The sequence below is a fragment of the Mus musculus genome, chromosome X (assembly GCF_000001635.26).
Source record: "Mus musculus strain C57BL/6J chromosome X, GRCm38.p6 C57BL/6J".
NCBI lineage: Eukaryota > Metazoa > Chordata > Mammalia > Rodentia > Muridae > Mus > Mus musculus.
Window position 1 is genome coordinate 4,943,822 of NC_000086.7, and position 16,360 is coordinate 4,960,181.

General features: G+C 39.8%; 1 protein-coding gene and 1 pseudogene across 1 annotated transcript; both read left to right on the plus strand.

Annotated features, from left to right (window-relative positions):
• Window positions 4,586–5,453, plus strand: Gm17860 (predicted gene, 17860; annotated as a pseudogene).
• Btbd35f27 (BTB domain containing 35, family member 27) lies at window positions 8,314–10,256 on the plus strand. Its single transcript, NM_001243024.1, has one exon. The coding sequence runs from the start codon at window positions 8,399–8,401 to the stop codon at window positions 9,893–9,895; it is 1,497 nt and encodes a 498-aa protein (NP_001229953.1). The 5' UTR covers window positions 8,314–8,398; the 3' UTR covers window positions 9,896–10,256.
• Window positions 10,257–16,360: the final 6,104 nt, after the last annotated feature.

The window sequence follows — 16,360 nt, forward strand, 5'->3', positions numbered from 1 at the left end:
CTCTAACTAAGGAAGTGAAAGATCTGTATGACAAGAACTTCAAGTCTCTGAAGAAAGAAATTAAACAAGATCTCAGAAGATGGAAAGATCTCCCATGCTCATGGATTGGCAGGATCAATATAATAAAAATAGCTATCTTGCCAAAAGCAATCTACAGATTCAATGCCATCCCCATCAAAATTCCAACTCAATTCTTCAACGAATTAGAAAGGGCAATCGGCAGATTCATCTGGAATAACAAAAAACCTAGGATACCAAAAACTCTTCTCAAAAATAAAAGAACCTCTGGTGGAATCACTATGCCAGACCTAAAGATGTACTACAGAGCAATTGTGAACAAAACTGCATGGTACTGGTATAGAGACAGACAAGTAGACCAATGAAATAGAATTGAAGACCCAGAGATGAACCCACACACCTATGGTCACTTGATCTTCGACAAGGGAGCTAAAACCATCCAGTGGAAGAAAGACAGCATTTTCAACAATTGGTGCTGGCACAACTGTTGAAATGAAACAACTGAAATGGCTTCTCTGCCATTCAGTATTCCTCAGGTGACAATTCTTTGTTCAGTTCTGAGCCCCATTTTTTAATGGGGTTATTTGAGTACTACTCAGCTATTAAAAACAATGAATTTATGAAATTCTTGGGCAACTGGATGTATCTGGAGGATATCATCCTCAGTGAGGCAACCCAATCACAAAAGAAGTTACTTTACATGCACTCACTGGTAAGTGGATATTATCCCAGAAACCTAGAATAACCAAGATACAACTTCCGAAACAGAAGAAAATCAAGAAGGAAGAACAATTCATGGATATTTCATTCCTCCCTAGAATAGAGAGTAAAGTATCCATTGAAGGAATTGCAGAGACAACGTTTAGAGCTAAGATGAAAGGATTGACCATCCAGAGACTGCCCCACCTGGGGGTCCATCCAATAATCAGCCACAAAATGAAGACACTATTGCATATGCCAGCAAGATTTTGCTGAAAGGACTCTGATATAACTGTCTCCTGTGAGGCTTTGCCAGTGCCTGGCAAATACAGAAGTGGATGCTCACAGTCACCTATAGGATGGAACACAGGGCCCCCAATATACGAACTAGAGAACATACCCAAGAGCTGAAGGGGTCTGCAAGCCTATAGGTAGAACAACAATATGAACTAATCAGTACCCCCAGAACTCCTGTCTCTAGCTGTATATGTAGCAGAATATGGCCTAGTTGGCCATAATTGGGAAGAGAGGACACTTGGTTTAGCAAACTTTATATGCTCTAGTACAGGGGAAAGCCAGGGTCAAGAAGTGGGAGTGAGTGTGTAGGAGAGCAGGGCGGGGGTGGGTATAGGGAACTTTTGGGATAGCATTTGAAATGTAAATGGAGAAAATATCCAAAAAAAAAAAAAGAAGAAAAGAAAAAATCGAGAATCCCCAAATGGGACCTCATAAAATTTCAAAGCTTCTATAAGAAAAAAATATACTACCAAGAAGACAAAAAGGCCTCTAACAGATTGGGAAAGCATCTTTACCAATCCTAAATCTGGGATAGGGTCTCATATCCAATATATACAAGGAACTCAAGCAGTGGAACTCCAGAGAACTCAAATAACCCCAGTAAAAATGTGGCACATACCTAAACAACGAATTCTCAACGGAAGAATACCAAATCACTGAGAATCACCTGAAAAAAGTACAACATCCTTAATCATCAGGGAAATGCAAATCAAAACAACCCTGAGATTTAACCTCACACAAATCAGAATGGCTAAGATCAAAAATTCAGTTGATAGCAGATGCTGGCGAGGATGTGGAGAAAGAGGAACACTCCTCCATTTCTGCAAACTTGTACAACCACTCTGGAAATCAGTGTGGCAGTTCCTCAGACAATTGGGCATAGTTCTATCAGAAGATCCAGCAATACCTCTCCTGGGAACATACCCAGAAGATGTTCCAAGTGGCAATAAGAACACATGCTCCACTATATTCATTTAATTGTAATAGCCAGAAGCTGGAAAGAACCCAGATGTCCCTCCACAGAGGAATGGATACAGAAAATGTGATACATTTACACACTGGAGCAGTACTCAGCTATTAAGAACAATGAATTTATAAAATTCTTAGGCAAATGGATGGATCTGGAGGATAACACCGTGAGTGAGAGAACCCAATCACAAAAGAACTCACATGATATGCACTCACTGATAAGTTCTTATTAGCCCAGAAACTTAGAATACCCAATATATAATTTGCAAAACACATGAAACTCAAGATGAAGGAAGACCAAAGTATGGATACTTTGCCACTCTTTAGAATGGGGAACAAAATACCCATGGAAGGTGTTAGAGAGATAAAGTTTATTGCTGACATGGAAGGAAGGACCATCAGAGTCTGCCCCACCTGAGGATCTATACCATAATCAGCTACCAAACACAGACACTATTTGCGTATGCCAGCAAGATTTTGCTGACTTGACCCTGATATAGGTGAGGTTATGCTAGTACCTGGCAAATATAGAAGTGGATGCTTAGAGTTATCTACTAGATGGAACACAGGGCCCTTAGTGGAGGAGATAGAGAAAGTACCCAAGGAGCTGAAGGGGTCTGTAACCCTATTGGAGGAACCACACTATGAACTAACCAGTACCCCCTGAGCTTGTGTCTCTAACTGCATATGTAGCAGAAGATGGCCTAGTAGGCCATCATTGGGAGGAGAGGTCATTGGTCTTGCAAAGATTATATGCCCCAGTACAGGGGAATGCTAGGGCCAGGAAGTGGGAGTGGGTGCGTTGGAGAGCAGGACAGAGGAAGGGTATAGGGGACTTTCTGGATAGCATTTGAAATATAAATGAAAAAATATCAAATAAAAATTTTGTTAAAAAGCAAAGAAAAGATTAGAAGGTAGACATAATCAAATCAGGTTTGAAATCAATTATGTTTAAGAAAGAGCACAACAGAAAGAATCAATGAAACTAAGAGTTTATTTAGAAAATCAGTAATATCAACAAATCTTTATCCAAAATAACTAACAGTCAAAGAGTACATCCAAATGAAATAAATCGAACAGACACTGAGAAAATCCAGATAACCATAAGAATATATTTGAAAAACATGGACTCCAACAAATTGGAAATATCAAAAGAATTAGACAATTATTCTATATATATATACCACATGTGTTGATAACATTTTCAAGACAGTGAGAGTGAAATTGAAGACGATATCAGAATATGATAAGATCTGCTATATTCATGGATTAATAAAAATAGCAAACTAAAAATTACTATCCCGCCAAAGCAATCTACAGATTCAGTGTAATTCCCATCAAAATTCCAACACAAAATTTTCACAGATGTTGGAAGGACAAATTGCATCATCAAATGGAAGCACCAAAATTCCAATAGAGCTAAAACAATCCCAAACAACAAAAGAACTGCTGGAAGTATCACTATCCCTGCTTTCAAGTTATAATACAGAGGAAGTATTTCTTGCATGCTGAAGACATATGGATTCTGTTTTTGAATCTAGAATAATAAAAGCAAAATTATATTGACACAAAACCAGACAGATTTATTGAACATGAAACATAATTGTAGACATAGAGAAATCGTTACAATTATGGGCACCTTCTTTTTGATAAAGAAGTCAGAAATACACACTGCAAAAAGGACAACTTTGGCAAATGGTGCTGGTCACAGGAATGCAAATAGATCCACTTAGCTTCCTGCACCCCAAAAAAGAAACCCACAAGAAAATCAAAGACCTAAACATAAAACCAGAGACACTGGTGTGATAGAAGAGAAAGTGGTGAATAGCATTGAACTCATTGGCACGGAAGACTTTCTAAGCAGAACACCTTTAGGCCAGGAAGTGAGACTTAAAAAAAAAAACTAATAAATGGTACCTCATGAAACAAAAGGGCTTGTGTAAAGCAAAGGACACTATCGCTCCATCAAGAAGGCAGCTTACAGAATTGGAAAATATTTTCACCAACTCCACATCTGATAGAGGACTAATATGCAAACTATATAAAGAACTGAAGATGTCAAGAAAAACAATTCATCCATCTTAAAAATTTGATGTTGATCTAAATAGAATTCTCCAATGAGGAAACTCAAATAGTTGAGAAACACTTAAAGAAATGTTCAACATCCTTAGCCATCTGGGAAATGCAAATGAGAACTACTTTGAGATTTCATTTTACACCTGTCAGTATGGCTAAGATCAACAACGCAAGGGACAGCTCATCCTGGGGATACAGTAAGGGGCACATTCATCAATGGTGGGAGTGAAACTTACACAGGTACTATGAAAGTCTGTGTGATAGTTTCGCTGGAAAATGGGAAAAGATCTACCCAAAATTGAGGTTTGCCACTCTTGGGCACATAGCCAAAGGATACTTCATCCTACCCAAGAGATATTTCCTCAACTGTGCTCACTGCTGCTCTGTTCACAAGAGCCAGAAACCAGAAACAACCTAGATTCCCCTAAAGAGAACATGGATAAAGACTGTCTAGTCTGTTTCCTCCCACTAGCACAGGTTTCTAGCAGCTCCTCTCTTAAAGGTTCACACTGACCACCAGTTCTCCCTGGATGATGATTTAACTGCCTTCCTTGTCAATAATGTTTCTGGTCTGGCAAATGCCTGGTTTGCTGGTTATGATGCTCCAGGGCCATCTACCCCTCCATTATGGGGTTGCCCTAGGCACCAGGGCATCACGGTGGGTAAGAGACAGAAGGACACCTTTGTGGGTACTGAGGCCCATTGCAAGAGAGGCATCCTGATCCTGAAGTACCCCCATTGGTCATGACATTGTCACGAACTGGTTCAATATGGAGAAGATCTGGCACCAAACATTCTACAACAAACTGCATGTGGTCCTCCAAAGGAACACTGTGCTGCTCACCATTCCCCCTAGAGCCCTAAGGCCAACTGTGAAAAGATGACCCACATCATTTTTGAGACTTATAAAACCACAACCATGTAAGTAGCCATCCAGTCTGTGCTGTTCCTCTAGGCCTCTGGTCATACCACTGCGATTTTGATGGAGCCCAGAGATGGGGTCACACAGAATGTGCACATCTATGAGATAATGTGCATATCTCTGCTCTCCTTGTGCCATCCCGTGTCTGGACCTAGCTGGCCTGTACCTGACAGACTACTACATGAAGTTCATGACCACATGTGGCTATAGTTCACCAAAAAGCTGGGAGGGAAATCATGCCTAATATCAGAGAGAAGCTGTGCTATGTTGCCTTAGACTTCCAGCAAGAGATGGCCACTGATGTGTTCTCTTCCTCAGCAGACAAGAGCTATAAGCATCCAGGTCATCACTATTGTCAATAAGCAGTTCTGCTGCCCTTAGGCTTTTGTTTAGCCTTCCTTCTTGGGTAATGGAATCCTGTGGCAACCACGAAACAACATTTAATTCCATCATGAAGTGTGACATTGACATTCTGTACATGTATAAATAATATTCAGATTTCTATAATCTCCCTAACCTATCTAGACTCCTGCCCACTTCTACAAACCTTTTAATCCCCCTAGTTCTGTTTCAGACATTGGTTTTGTTTGTTTGTGTTTGAGAATCCTAGAGTTTAACTAGGATTATCAGTATGACCATGAGCTCAAAACTCTTTCTTGGAGGCCAGATGCAGGACACTGGATCTGGATCACTGGATGTATGGAAGATAACGATTCTCTCTCCCTCAGAACCCACCAATATTTCACCAAAGGAGGGAAAAGTTGAAAGAGTCCTTCCCTGGCCCATTATTTACTGTGAGGAGGTTTTAGTCATGGGTAGACTTTACATATACTCACAGGTGTTGTGAAGTCGTGACTGCACTGGTGGTCCTGTAGTGAAGAAAACAGATTCCATAGCCCTCCTCTTTATGGTCCAGTTTTTATATATTTTCTGCTCCTTTTTTTTCCTCTGAGGATCCATGAGGGTTCATGCCTAAACAAGATAGTAATACCATTCAGCCATCTCTTATTATCGTGCTTTGAGCAGTTATGCATATTATTCCTCACTGTAGTTTATTGCGAAAAGGGCTTCTCTGAATGAATCTTGAAGTAGAATTTCCCCTAGATATAAACATAGATACTTAGAAGGGAGCTTGACACCTTGAGACTTTACATAAACAACAGTAATAAATTCTCCCCTAGGGCCAAAGGCATTTTCTATCCTCCTGTGGAACTGGCCTCAAATCTAATCACAGATACACTGGCTATCCCTATAACAGTGATGTCACTATTGTGTAGCTGGACACATCTTTCTTGGCAGATTGGTATTGTACATCATAAGGTTCATATCTGGGTAACTCTGTTGATGCCATTACTCTGCCAGCATCCTGAATAGCACAATCCAGAACTATGAAAGCTAACTAGATGGAAGGAAGTTTTCAGTTACATGCCAGCTCAATTTCTCTATATTTTACAACCACGATGTGGTTTGTCTTTTGTAGCAGGGTCTTATCATATATTCATGGTAGGCAAACAGAAAGAGTGTGAAGAACCTGTATTATTTTCAAGATTTCTGGGAACTTCCTGAACATACCTGGCATTGGGATTTTTTTTTCGCTTGATTTTCAGCAGCAGTATTATGTAGACATACAGGCCATCTACCAGCTAAATATGTGTCTTTTGAGACTTTATCAATTTTATTATAAACAGTAAGTTTCCATGTGGATTTTCAAGTATATCCTTAGCTTTGTTTATCCCCTCATCCCACCAGCTTTTCTACCCTATCTCTACTTAAATTTTCCTCATAGGTTGAATATTCATATTAGTGATTGTACAAGTAATGGGCTTATGAGAGGACAAACACTTTCACAACTTAAGCATTTCTGGGAATCTATTAGAGAAAAAAAGAATCAATATAATAATCTATCAAAAGGAGGTGGCCCTTGAGTGGGGTAAAACGCTCATGTTGCAACTGCAAGCCAATACTGATACTGACACTGTCAGGATCATACTTCCTAGTAACATTTATTGTGGTGAAACCTTCACTCTTCTCACAGATTATTCTTGTGATATCATCTAGGCATGACTAAAAGCAAACAAATTAAGGAATGTGACTTTTTATTATCCTTGAAACTATTATGAACTTAAGATTTCGGATTTCTTTGGAAAGTCGGGTACATTATATGGTGATTCTCTGGGAGAGAAAGGTTAAATGATGTTTTGCTAAGGCAGACACTGGTGAAAGGATGCTTTGATACTGAAGATGCACATGAAAGAAGGTTTGGCTGAGGCCAACACATGGGTGACAGGATGATTTGCTGAAGTAGACACAATTGAGAGGATGTTTTACAGAGGGAGATACAGGTTAGAAGATGTTTTGTTAAGACAGACTTGTGAGAGGAGAGGTGGTGTTAAGAAAGAATATAACTATGACCTCACAGACACTTGGAGGAGTGTCTTGCATTGGTTCACCTTGCTCTGCCTCCATAGACTTTGCTGGCCAGGCTCTGGGAATGGATTGCCAGCACAGAGGAATAAAAAGAAATATTTAAACATTAGACTTGGCTTCTTACAGATTGCAATTTATTAACAGTAAGGAGTCCATATAAAGTTAATATGTAAATGCAAATCAGTAAAACAAAACCATAAAACACGCATACATATGCAAGTTAAACAAATAACTAGATTTATAAGGAACTTTTAGAAATATATATATATATATATATATATATATAGGCAAAGCATACACAGAAATTGTTGATATAGGCATACAACTACTTGCATGAAATACTTCTCATTAATCCTAATCAAAAGAGGCTAACAATAAAATTAGCAATAACAATGTTTACTGTTTATATTGGCAAAAGCAGTTAGTAAGTGATTATCTCAAATACTACAGACATTTGAGTGCTCATAGTCAAGGGTCAAGGGTTGGAATATGTACAATCTTAAACACACATCAGGATGAATTTGGCCTGGTTGTTCTCTTTAAGGAAAAGAAAATTCAGCTGGCAAGGTTGAAAAACTAGGTGAACGAGGTTCTCCAGTTTGATGGAGGTCATCTTCAGCAAAATAGTGTGGCCCATTTAGAAATAGTGGGAGAAGGGAGAGGTGAGGGGAAAGGAGGAGCAGAATGGGACAAGGAAAGGAAGAAGGAATTTAGGAATAATGGAAGGGAGGGAGGAAGGGAGATGGGAGGATGGTGGGGCAAATGTGCAAGGGAGGAAGGGGAAGGAGGAGGGAGAGGGAGGGGTTGCTATCAGGAGGCGGGGCCTGTGCTCAGGCAACACACATGTGGACAATGAAGAATGCCCTGCCTTCTCTGTGACGTCAGAATCTGTAGTAGAGAAACACAGAGAAGTCTAGGCAGGACTGGCAGACTACAGCAATGCCTCAACCAAGAAGACTCTGCGAGAGCTTATTCTAGGAATTTTAATCAATGGGGCTTTTAGTCAGCAGGGTCTTGAGATGCAGGGATTCCAGTCTGTTAGAGCCACAGCCAGAAGCCATAGCCGGAGCCAGCTACATTCCTGGCAGTCGCAAGCTAAAAAGAAACAGTTTGGAGGAGTTGGCAACAAGTTCTAATGTTCATGGACCTCAAAACCAGGGAATGTATCCACATCAAGTTCTCAACTACATCTACTGGAAAAGGGTTAAGATCTCATCTAATGATGCTTATCAAAACTTATTTTTGGACGGGCATGATAGCCACATTAAAATCCGTGCTCTGGGAAAAACATGGTGTTTACACAAAGTATTTTTATGTCAGTCAGGCTACTTTGCTAACATTCTCAAAGGTACTTGGAGAGAATCACACCATGGTGTTATAAATCTGATCATTAAGAATGAGGATATTGATACCCGATCTCTGCATTTTGTGTTTGGTGCTTTGTATACGGATGCGGATTTGTCAATAACACCTCTGGAAGTTCCTCAAGTTTTGGCAGCAGCATGCCTGCTTCGGGTGGATCGAGTAATTCAGCAGTGTGAAGGAATCATGAAAGAAACTATCAACAGGAACACTGTGTGCTCCTATTATTTGGCAGCAGAAACCTATAGATTAAAAGCTGTAAAGACGAGATGCTTTGAATGGCTTCTTTGCAATTTGATGGTACATCCAAGTGTGGCACTTTACAAGGAAGTAGACTTGAAGTTGATGTATCTTCTAGCACTGTCTTCTGACTTACTAGTCATGCAAAAGGAGATTGATGTATATACCACACTAAAAATATGGATGTTCCTTTATCTTAATCCATGCTGGAACGGAACCATGAAACAGCTTTTACAACACGCAAACAACTGGCTTTCCACCCACATGGCATATGTTGATAACATCAGTTTTCTTGAAAGTGAAGAAGGACTAATATTTCAACCAGTGTTTAAAAAGCTGAGATTTCAGCACATTATCTGTGACTTGACTTCCACAACTATTCTTGAACAAGATCGACTAATACCTATGGCATGGTTGTCACCCATTTACAAACAACAGTGGTTGACTTTGCTGCGAACACAAGAATATGGGGTAATTGGACCACAAGTTATCAATGAACAAGAACTTGAAGAATGCACCATGAGGTGTGGTACAATGATCCCCAAGGATGGAAGATATACTTGGAAGTGGTCAGTTGGACGACTTGGCTTTCCTTTACGTGTGACCTTTACCAGGCAGTGTGTAATTTTAAGGCAACGGTGTCAGAGGTGTGATGGTTCTGCTTGCCACAACCATATCCGAAATGTCATATTCAGAATAACTTTGGTGTGTTTTGATTCCAACAAAAGAGTAACTTTCAGAAAGACAACAGGTTATAAAATCCTCACCTTTGAATATAAGGAGGAGCAAATTGTAATGAAATTGGATAGTGATGTTCTAACCTTCCCTATGTGTATATTCTGCAATTTCCTTTTTGTAAACCTAGGAAATGCAGAAAACAAGTAATCTTATCAATTATTAGACTGTAAGCATTTTACAAGTATTGAATGGCTCATTTAATATGAAGGCTGTGTAATGACTACAGTGAAGAAGACCAAAAACAAATTCAATATTCTTTGGAGTCTAGTACCACCAGAAGTGACTGCTTCCCTCCATCACCTTATTTCCATGTATTTCTGAAGAAAACCTTTACTTCCAACAAAGCATTTGTCAAATCAAATAAACCTAATCTTCTGATTTAAATTTACCATCGAGATCCAAGCTTGGAATGGAAATAAGAGACTATATTTGCAAGGTAAAACATCTCAATCAATTTGTTAAGTAGATTTGGCCCTAGCTAAAATTGAGACAAAATAAAATCATGCCATTGTTGAAACTGTTGTGAACCAATGCATTCATTATGACATTATTATAAGACGTAAATCATTGGTTAAAAGGGAATATTTGAGATTACTCTCTGTGTGGGCTTTCAAATAACTAAATAATGTCGTTTGTGTTCGGAAAACATTTACTGCTGACTATGTCTAACTAACTATATATGCACACATACAGACATTTATCTTATACTTAAATTTCATGCCCTATCCTGGATAAGCAAGGGAATTATATATGCAATATATTTACATAGAACTATATATACTTATGTAATATATTTATGTATTGATGTAAGGGTAAATACCAAGAATCCAATTTTTGAAAGGGATAAACAAGATAGGAAATGGAAAATAGGTCTTCATGATACCTATCATTTGCTATCAAGGTATGAGCTGTATCATAGTATACTGATCAATTTCTCTGCCTTAATTTCTTTTACTGTTGCAGTGATTTTATGTTTTTAAAAAGACCTTATGAAATCACCTTAGCGGCAACAGTTTCAATTATCTCAGACTTTGAGTCTCTAGGCTTCTGCGGCAGGAGGTTGAAGAAACTGGTCACATGACACCTACAGTAGAAAGAGATCACCTTAATGCAAGTACATCAATAACTTTCTCCGTTGTGTAGAGTTCAAGATTAGAGTCAAGGAATAGTGCCACCCCGGATAGGTAGGTCTTCCCAAGTCACTTTATGCAATCAAGATAACCTCCAACAGGCATTCCCAGAGCCTGGACTCTCACATGATTGTAGATGCTGTCACAATTCTTCCTCTTGTCAACATGATACAGGAACACACCACTTTTAAGCCATAACCTAACAACCTTTGGTCTTCATAGGTTCACAACCATGGCATGGTACAAAATTCACTGTATCCAACTTTGAAAGTCCCATAAATAGTTCCCTTGTTCAATGTGGCTGGTTCTGTGCCAATGCCATGATGATTTTACTACTATAGCTTTGTAGTCTAATTTGAACTGGGAATGGAGTCCCCAGTTGTTCCTTTTTAATTCAGGATCGTTTTAGCTATCCTGAGTTTTCATTTTATTTTCTAGATGAAGCTGAGAGTTGTCCTTTCAAGGTCTTTACCTTATTTCTCTTGGTTACTAGGCCTCATGTGCTCATGATGCCTCCTAAGTTGACTAGGCTTCACCTATGTCTACTAGTACTCACATGTACACCATGGCTCATATGGATATTCCAGTTACCCACCATTACTGGGCCTCCCATGCATGCCAGGTACTGAAAAAGCCTTTCAGTCCTTCCAGGCTAAGGAAGCTAGAAACGTTTACCACATCTCCAGTGTTTACCAACCCTCTCATACTCACACAGCCACCAGGGTACTAGGATCCACCTGATTACAAAGCCTTCCATACTCTCCAGGCCTCCCTTGGTTAATGGCACTCACTTGCTTGCCAGGCCTCACATGATTACTAGGCCTCACTTGGCTACTAGGCCTCAAGTGGTTTCTAGGTTTTTCATGGTTTTGAGAGCTTCCACGTATACTAAGCTGCTCATACTAACCAGGCTTCCCCTGTACACCTGGCCTAACCTGCCATCCAAGACTCTATTAGTTACTGGATCTCCAATGCTTCCTGTGCATTTTATGCTTGCTTACCAGGCCTCTCACATTTACATAACTCACATCCTTACTAGTCCTTCCAAGATTTTCAGGTCTTTCTTTGTTACTAGGTCTTCCATAGTTAGTAGTACATCCCGTTCTTGCTCAGCTAATCATGCTGTCCATGCCTCCTAAGTTTCCCAGGCCTCCGTGGCATTCAACTTTGCCAAATAGTTCTAGACCTCCCATGCTTTCCCTATCTTCCATGAGTTCTAGCATTTCTGTGTTTACTAGGCCTCCTAATTCTGACTAAGCTTCTCTTGCTCACTGAGCCTCCTAACTTTTTCAAGAATCTCAAGCTAACCAGACCTTTTGTGTCCATCAGATACCCTATTTGTACTAGGTCTCCTATGTTTCCAGGTCTTCTCTAGGTTCTAGGACTCTCCTGCTTACTAGGCTTCCCCATGCTTGGATCCATCTCATCCTTGGCAGTCCTTTTCCAGCCCTCACAGGCTTAACACTCCTCTGATGTATTTTCACACCTCCCAATCCTTCTAGACCTCCAGGGCTTTCCCCATCATTTTTGGATTCTAGCATCCCCAGGCTTAGTAATCCTGTCCTTATTCACCATGCTTCTAATGCTTATCACACCTCCTAAGCTTTCCAGGTTCCAGGGCTTAGCAAGCCGCAAGTTTTTCTCAGAAAGCCCATGCATCCCAGGTCACTCAAATTTAACAGGTATTCCAGGGAGCCATAACCTGCTTGGTCACAAGGCCTTCCATATTCTCTAGGCCTCCCTAAGTTACTAGACCTCATTTGTGTACCAGACCTCACATTTATATTAGACTTCATTTGGCTTCTGTGCTTTATAAGACTCTAATCATTATTGAGACCTTCTATGTGTACTGAGATACTCATATTACCCAGCATTCCCATGTACATCTGGCCTAACAGGCCAAGTAGGACTCTGATGTTTGCCAGGTCTCCCAAGCTTCCCCCCACATCTTATGCTCAGCAGCATAAGATGTTTATCCAGACCTCACATCCTTATTTGTTCTTCCAATATTTCCAGGCATTTCTATGGTTCTAGAATTCCCATGGTCCCTAGGCCTTCCAATTGCTGCCAGGATACTCAAGAATTCCAGGCCTCCTAAGATTCCCAAGCCCCTTAAGAATACCCGGTTTCCAATGGTTATCAGACCTCCCATCCTTAATAGGCCTCCCATGCTTTCCAGGTCTTCCTAGGCTTCTAAGACTCCCATGCTTACTAGACCTCCCCACATTGGAGGTTGCTCATCCTTATCAAGCCTGCTGACATTTCCAGGCCTCTCAGGCTTACCGGGCCTGCCATGTTTATAAGACTTGCCATCCTTACCAGTCCTTCCATAATTTTCAGGTCTTCCATGGGTTCTGGGAATCTCATACATCCCAGGCTTCCCAATGCTTATAGGCTGCTCATGCTTACCAGACCACCTAAGATATCCAGGCCTCCCAGGTATGACAGGCCAAAGAAGTTTTTTTCAGACGTTCCATATTTTCTAATCCTTCCATGCTTTTCAGTGTCCTTGGGTTCTAGGACAGCCATGCGTCTTGGGACTGCCCATGAACACCAGGCTTTCTGGCTTAATAGGATTACCAGGTCTTCCATATTATAGAAACTCTCATACTTAAAAGATTTCCCATGCTTTCCAGGTATTCCTTGGTTTATGTTTCCCATGATTACTAGGTCTGTCCATGAGAGCCAGTCAACTAAAACTTACCATGTTTTCTTTTTTTGCAATTGTATTGCTCTTTATTTTTTATATAATTTAAATATAAATCACATTTTTGTTCCTTTAGGATAATGAAGTTTGTATTTTCTATTATATATATATATTACATTTCAAATGTTATCCCCTTTCCTAGTTTCCCCTCCAAAAATCCACTATCCTCTCCCACCTCCCCCCGCTCCCCAAACCAAACACTCTCATTCCTGGTCCTGGCATTCTCCTATATAGGGGCGTAGAGCCTTCACAGGATCAAGGGCTTCTTCTACCATTGATGACAGATTAGGCCATCTTCTGCTACAAATATAGATAGAGCCACAAGTTCCACCATGTGTTTTCTTTGAATGGTGATATAGCTCCAAGGAGCTCTAAGGGTAATTGTTAGTTCATATTGATGTCCCTTCTATGGGGCTTCATTCCCCTTCAGCTCCTTGGATACTTTCTCTGGCTCCTTCATTGGGGACCTTGTGCTCCCTCCAATGGATGACAGTGAGCATCCACTACTGTATTTGCCAGGCACTGGCTAGAGCCTCACAGCAGACAGCTATATTCGGATCTTGTCAGCTAAATCTTGCTGGCATATGCAATAGTGTCTCGGTTTGGTGGTTGTATATGGGAGGGATCCCTGGGTAAGGCAGTCTCTGGATGTTCCTTCCTTCCATCTCAGCTACAATCTCCATCTTTATAACTCATTCAATGGGTAATTTGTTCGCCATTCTAAGAAGGAACCAAGTATCCACACTTTGGTCTTCTTTCTTCTCGAATTTATGTTTTTTACAAATTGTATTTTGGATATTTTAAGTTTCTGGGCTAGTATCCACTTATCAGTGAGTGCATATCATGTGTGTTCATTTTTGATTCGGTTACCTCATTCAAGATGATATCCTCAAGATCCATCTATTTGCCTAAGAATTTGATAAATTCATTGTTTTTAATTGCTGAGTATTACTCCATTGTGTAAATGTACCACATTCTCTGTCTCCAATCCTATGTTGAGTGACATCTGGGTTCTTTCCAGCTTCTGGCTATTATAAATAAGGCTGCTATGAAACATAGTGGAGCATGTGTTCTTGTTACAAGTAGGAATATCTTCTAGGTGTATGCCCAGGAGAGGTATTGCTGGATCTTCTTGTAGTACTATGTCCAGTTGTCTGAGGAACAGCCACACTGATTTCCAGAGTAGTTGTAAAAGCTTGCAATCCCACCAGCAATGGAGGAGTGTTCCTCTTTCTCCACATCCTTGACAGCATTTGCTGTCATCTGAATTTTTGATATTAGCCATTCTGACTGGTGTGAGGTTTAATCTCAGGGTTGTTTTGATTTGCATTTCCCTGATGATTAAGGATGTTGAACATTTTTCATGTTTTTCTCAGCCATTCAGTATTCCTCAGTTGAGAATTCTTTGTTTATCTCTGTACCCCATTTTTAATGGGATTATTTGATTTTCTGGAGTCCAGATTCTTGAGTTTTTTGTATATATTGGATATTAGTCACCTATCAGATTTAGGATTGGTAAAGACCCTTTCCCAATCTGTTGGTGGGTTTTTTGTCTTACTACCAGTGTCTTTTTCTTACAGAAGTTTGCAATTTTATGAGGTCCCACTTGTCAATTATTGATCTTACAGAAAAAAAGCATGGCTGTTCTGTTCAGGAATTTTTTCCTCCGTTCCCATCCATATCTTTAAAGATTTTCCCCACTTTCTACTCTATAAGTTTCAGAGTCTCTGCTTTTATGGGGAAGTCCTTGATCCACTTAGATTTGAGGTTTGTACAAGGAGATAAAAATGGGTCAATTCTCATTCTTCTACATGATAACCTATAGATGTTCCAACACCATTTGTTGAAAATGCTGACTTTTTCCCACTGGATGGTCTTAGCTCCCTTGTCAATACTCAAGTGTGTGGATTCATTTCTGGGTCTTCTACTCTATTCCATTGATCTACCCGGCTTTTGCTGTACCAGTACCATGTACTTTTTATCACAATTGCTCTGTAATACAGCTTGAGTTCAGGCATAGTGATTCCACCAGAGGTTCTTTAATTGTTGAGAATACTTTTTGTTATCCTAGTTTTTTTGTTGTTGTTGTTATTCCAGATGAATTTGCAAATTGCCCTTTCTAACTTAGTGAAGAACTGAGTTGGAATTTTGATGGGGATTGCATTGAATCATTAGATTGCCTTCAGCAAGATAGTCATTTTTACTATATTAATCCTGCCAATCCATGAGTATGGGCGATCATTACATCTTCTGAGATCTTCTTTGATTTCTTTCTTCAGAGACCTGAATATCTTATCATAGAGATCTTTTACTTCCTTAGTTAGAGTCACACTACGGTATTTGATATTATTTGTGACTATTATGAAAGGTATTGTTTCCCTAATTTCTTTTTCAGGCTGTTTATCCTTTATGTAGAGAAAGACCACTGATTTTTGAGTTAATTTTATATCCAGCTACTACACTGAAACTGTTTATCAGGTTTAGAAGTTCTCTGGTGGAATTTTTAGGGCCACTTATGTATATTATCATATCATTTACAAATAGTGATATTTTGACTTCTTCCTTTCCAATTTGTATCCCCTTTATCTCCTTTGTTGTCTAATTGCTCTGGCTAGGATTTCAAGTACTATATTGAATAGGTAGGAAAAAAGTGGGCAGCCTTGTCTCATTCCTGATTTTAGTGGGATTGTGTCAAGTTTCTCTCCATTTAGTTTAATGTTGGGTTTGGATTGCTGTATATTGCTTTTATTATGTTCAGGTATGGGCCTTGAATTC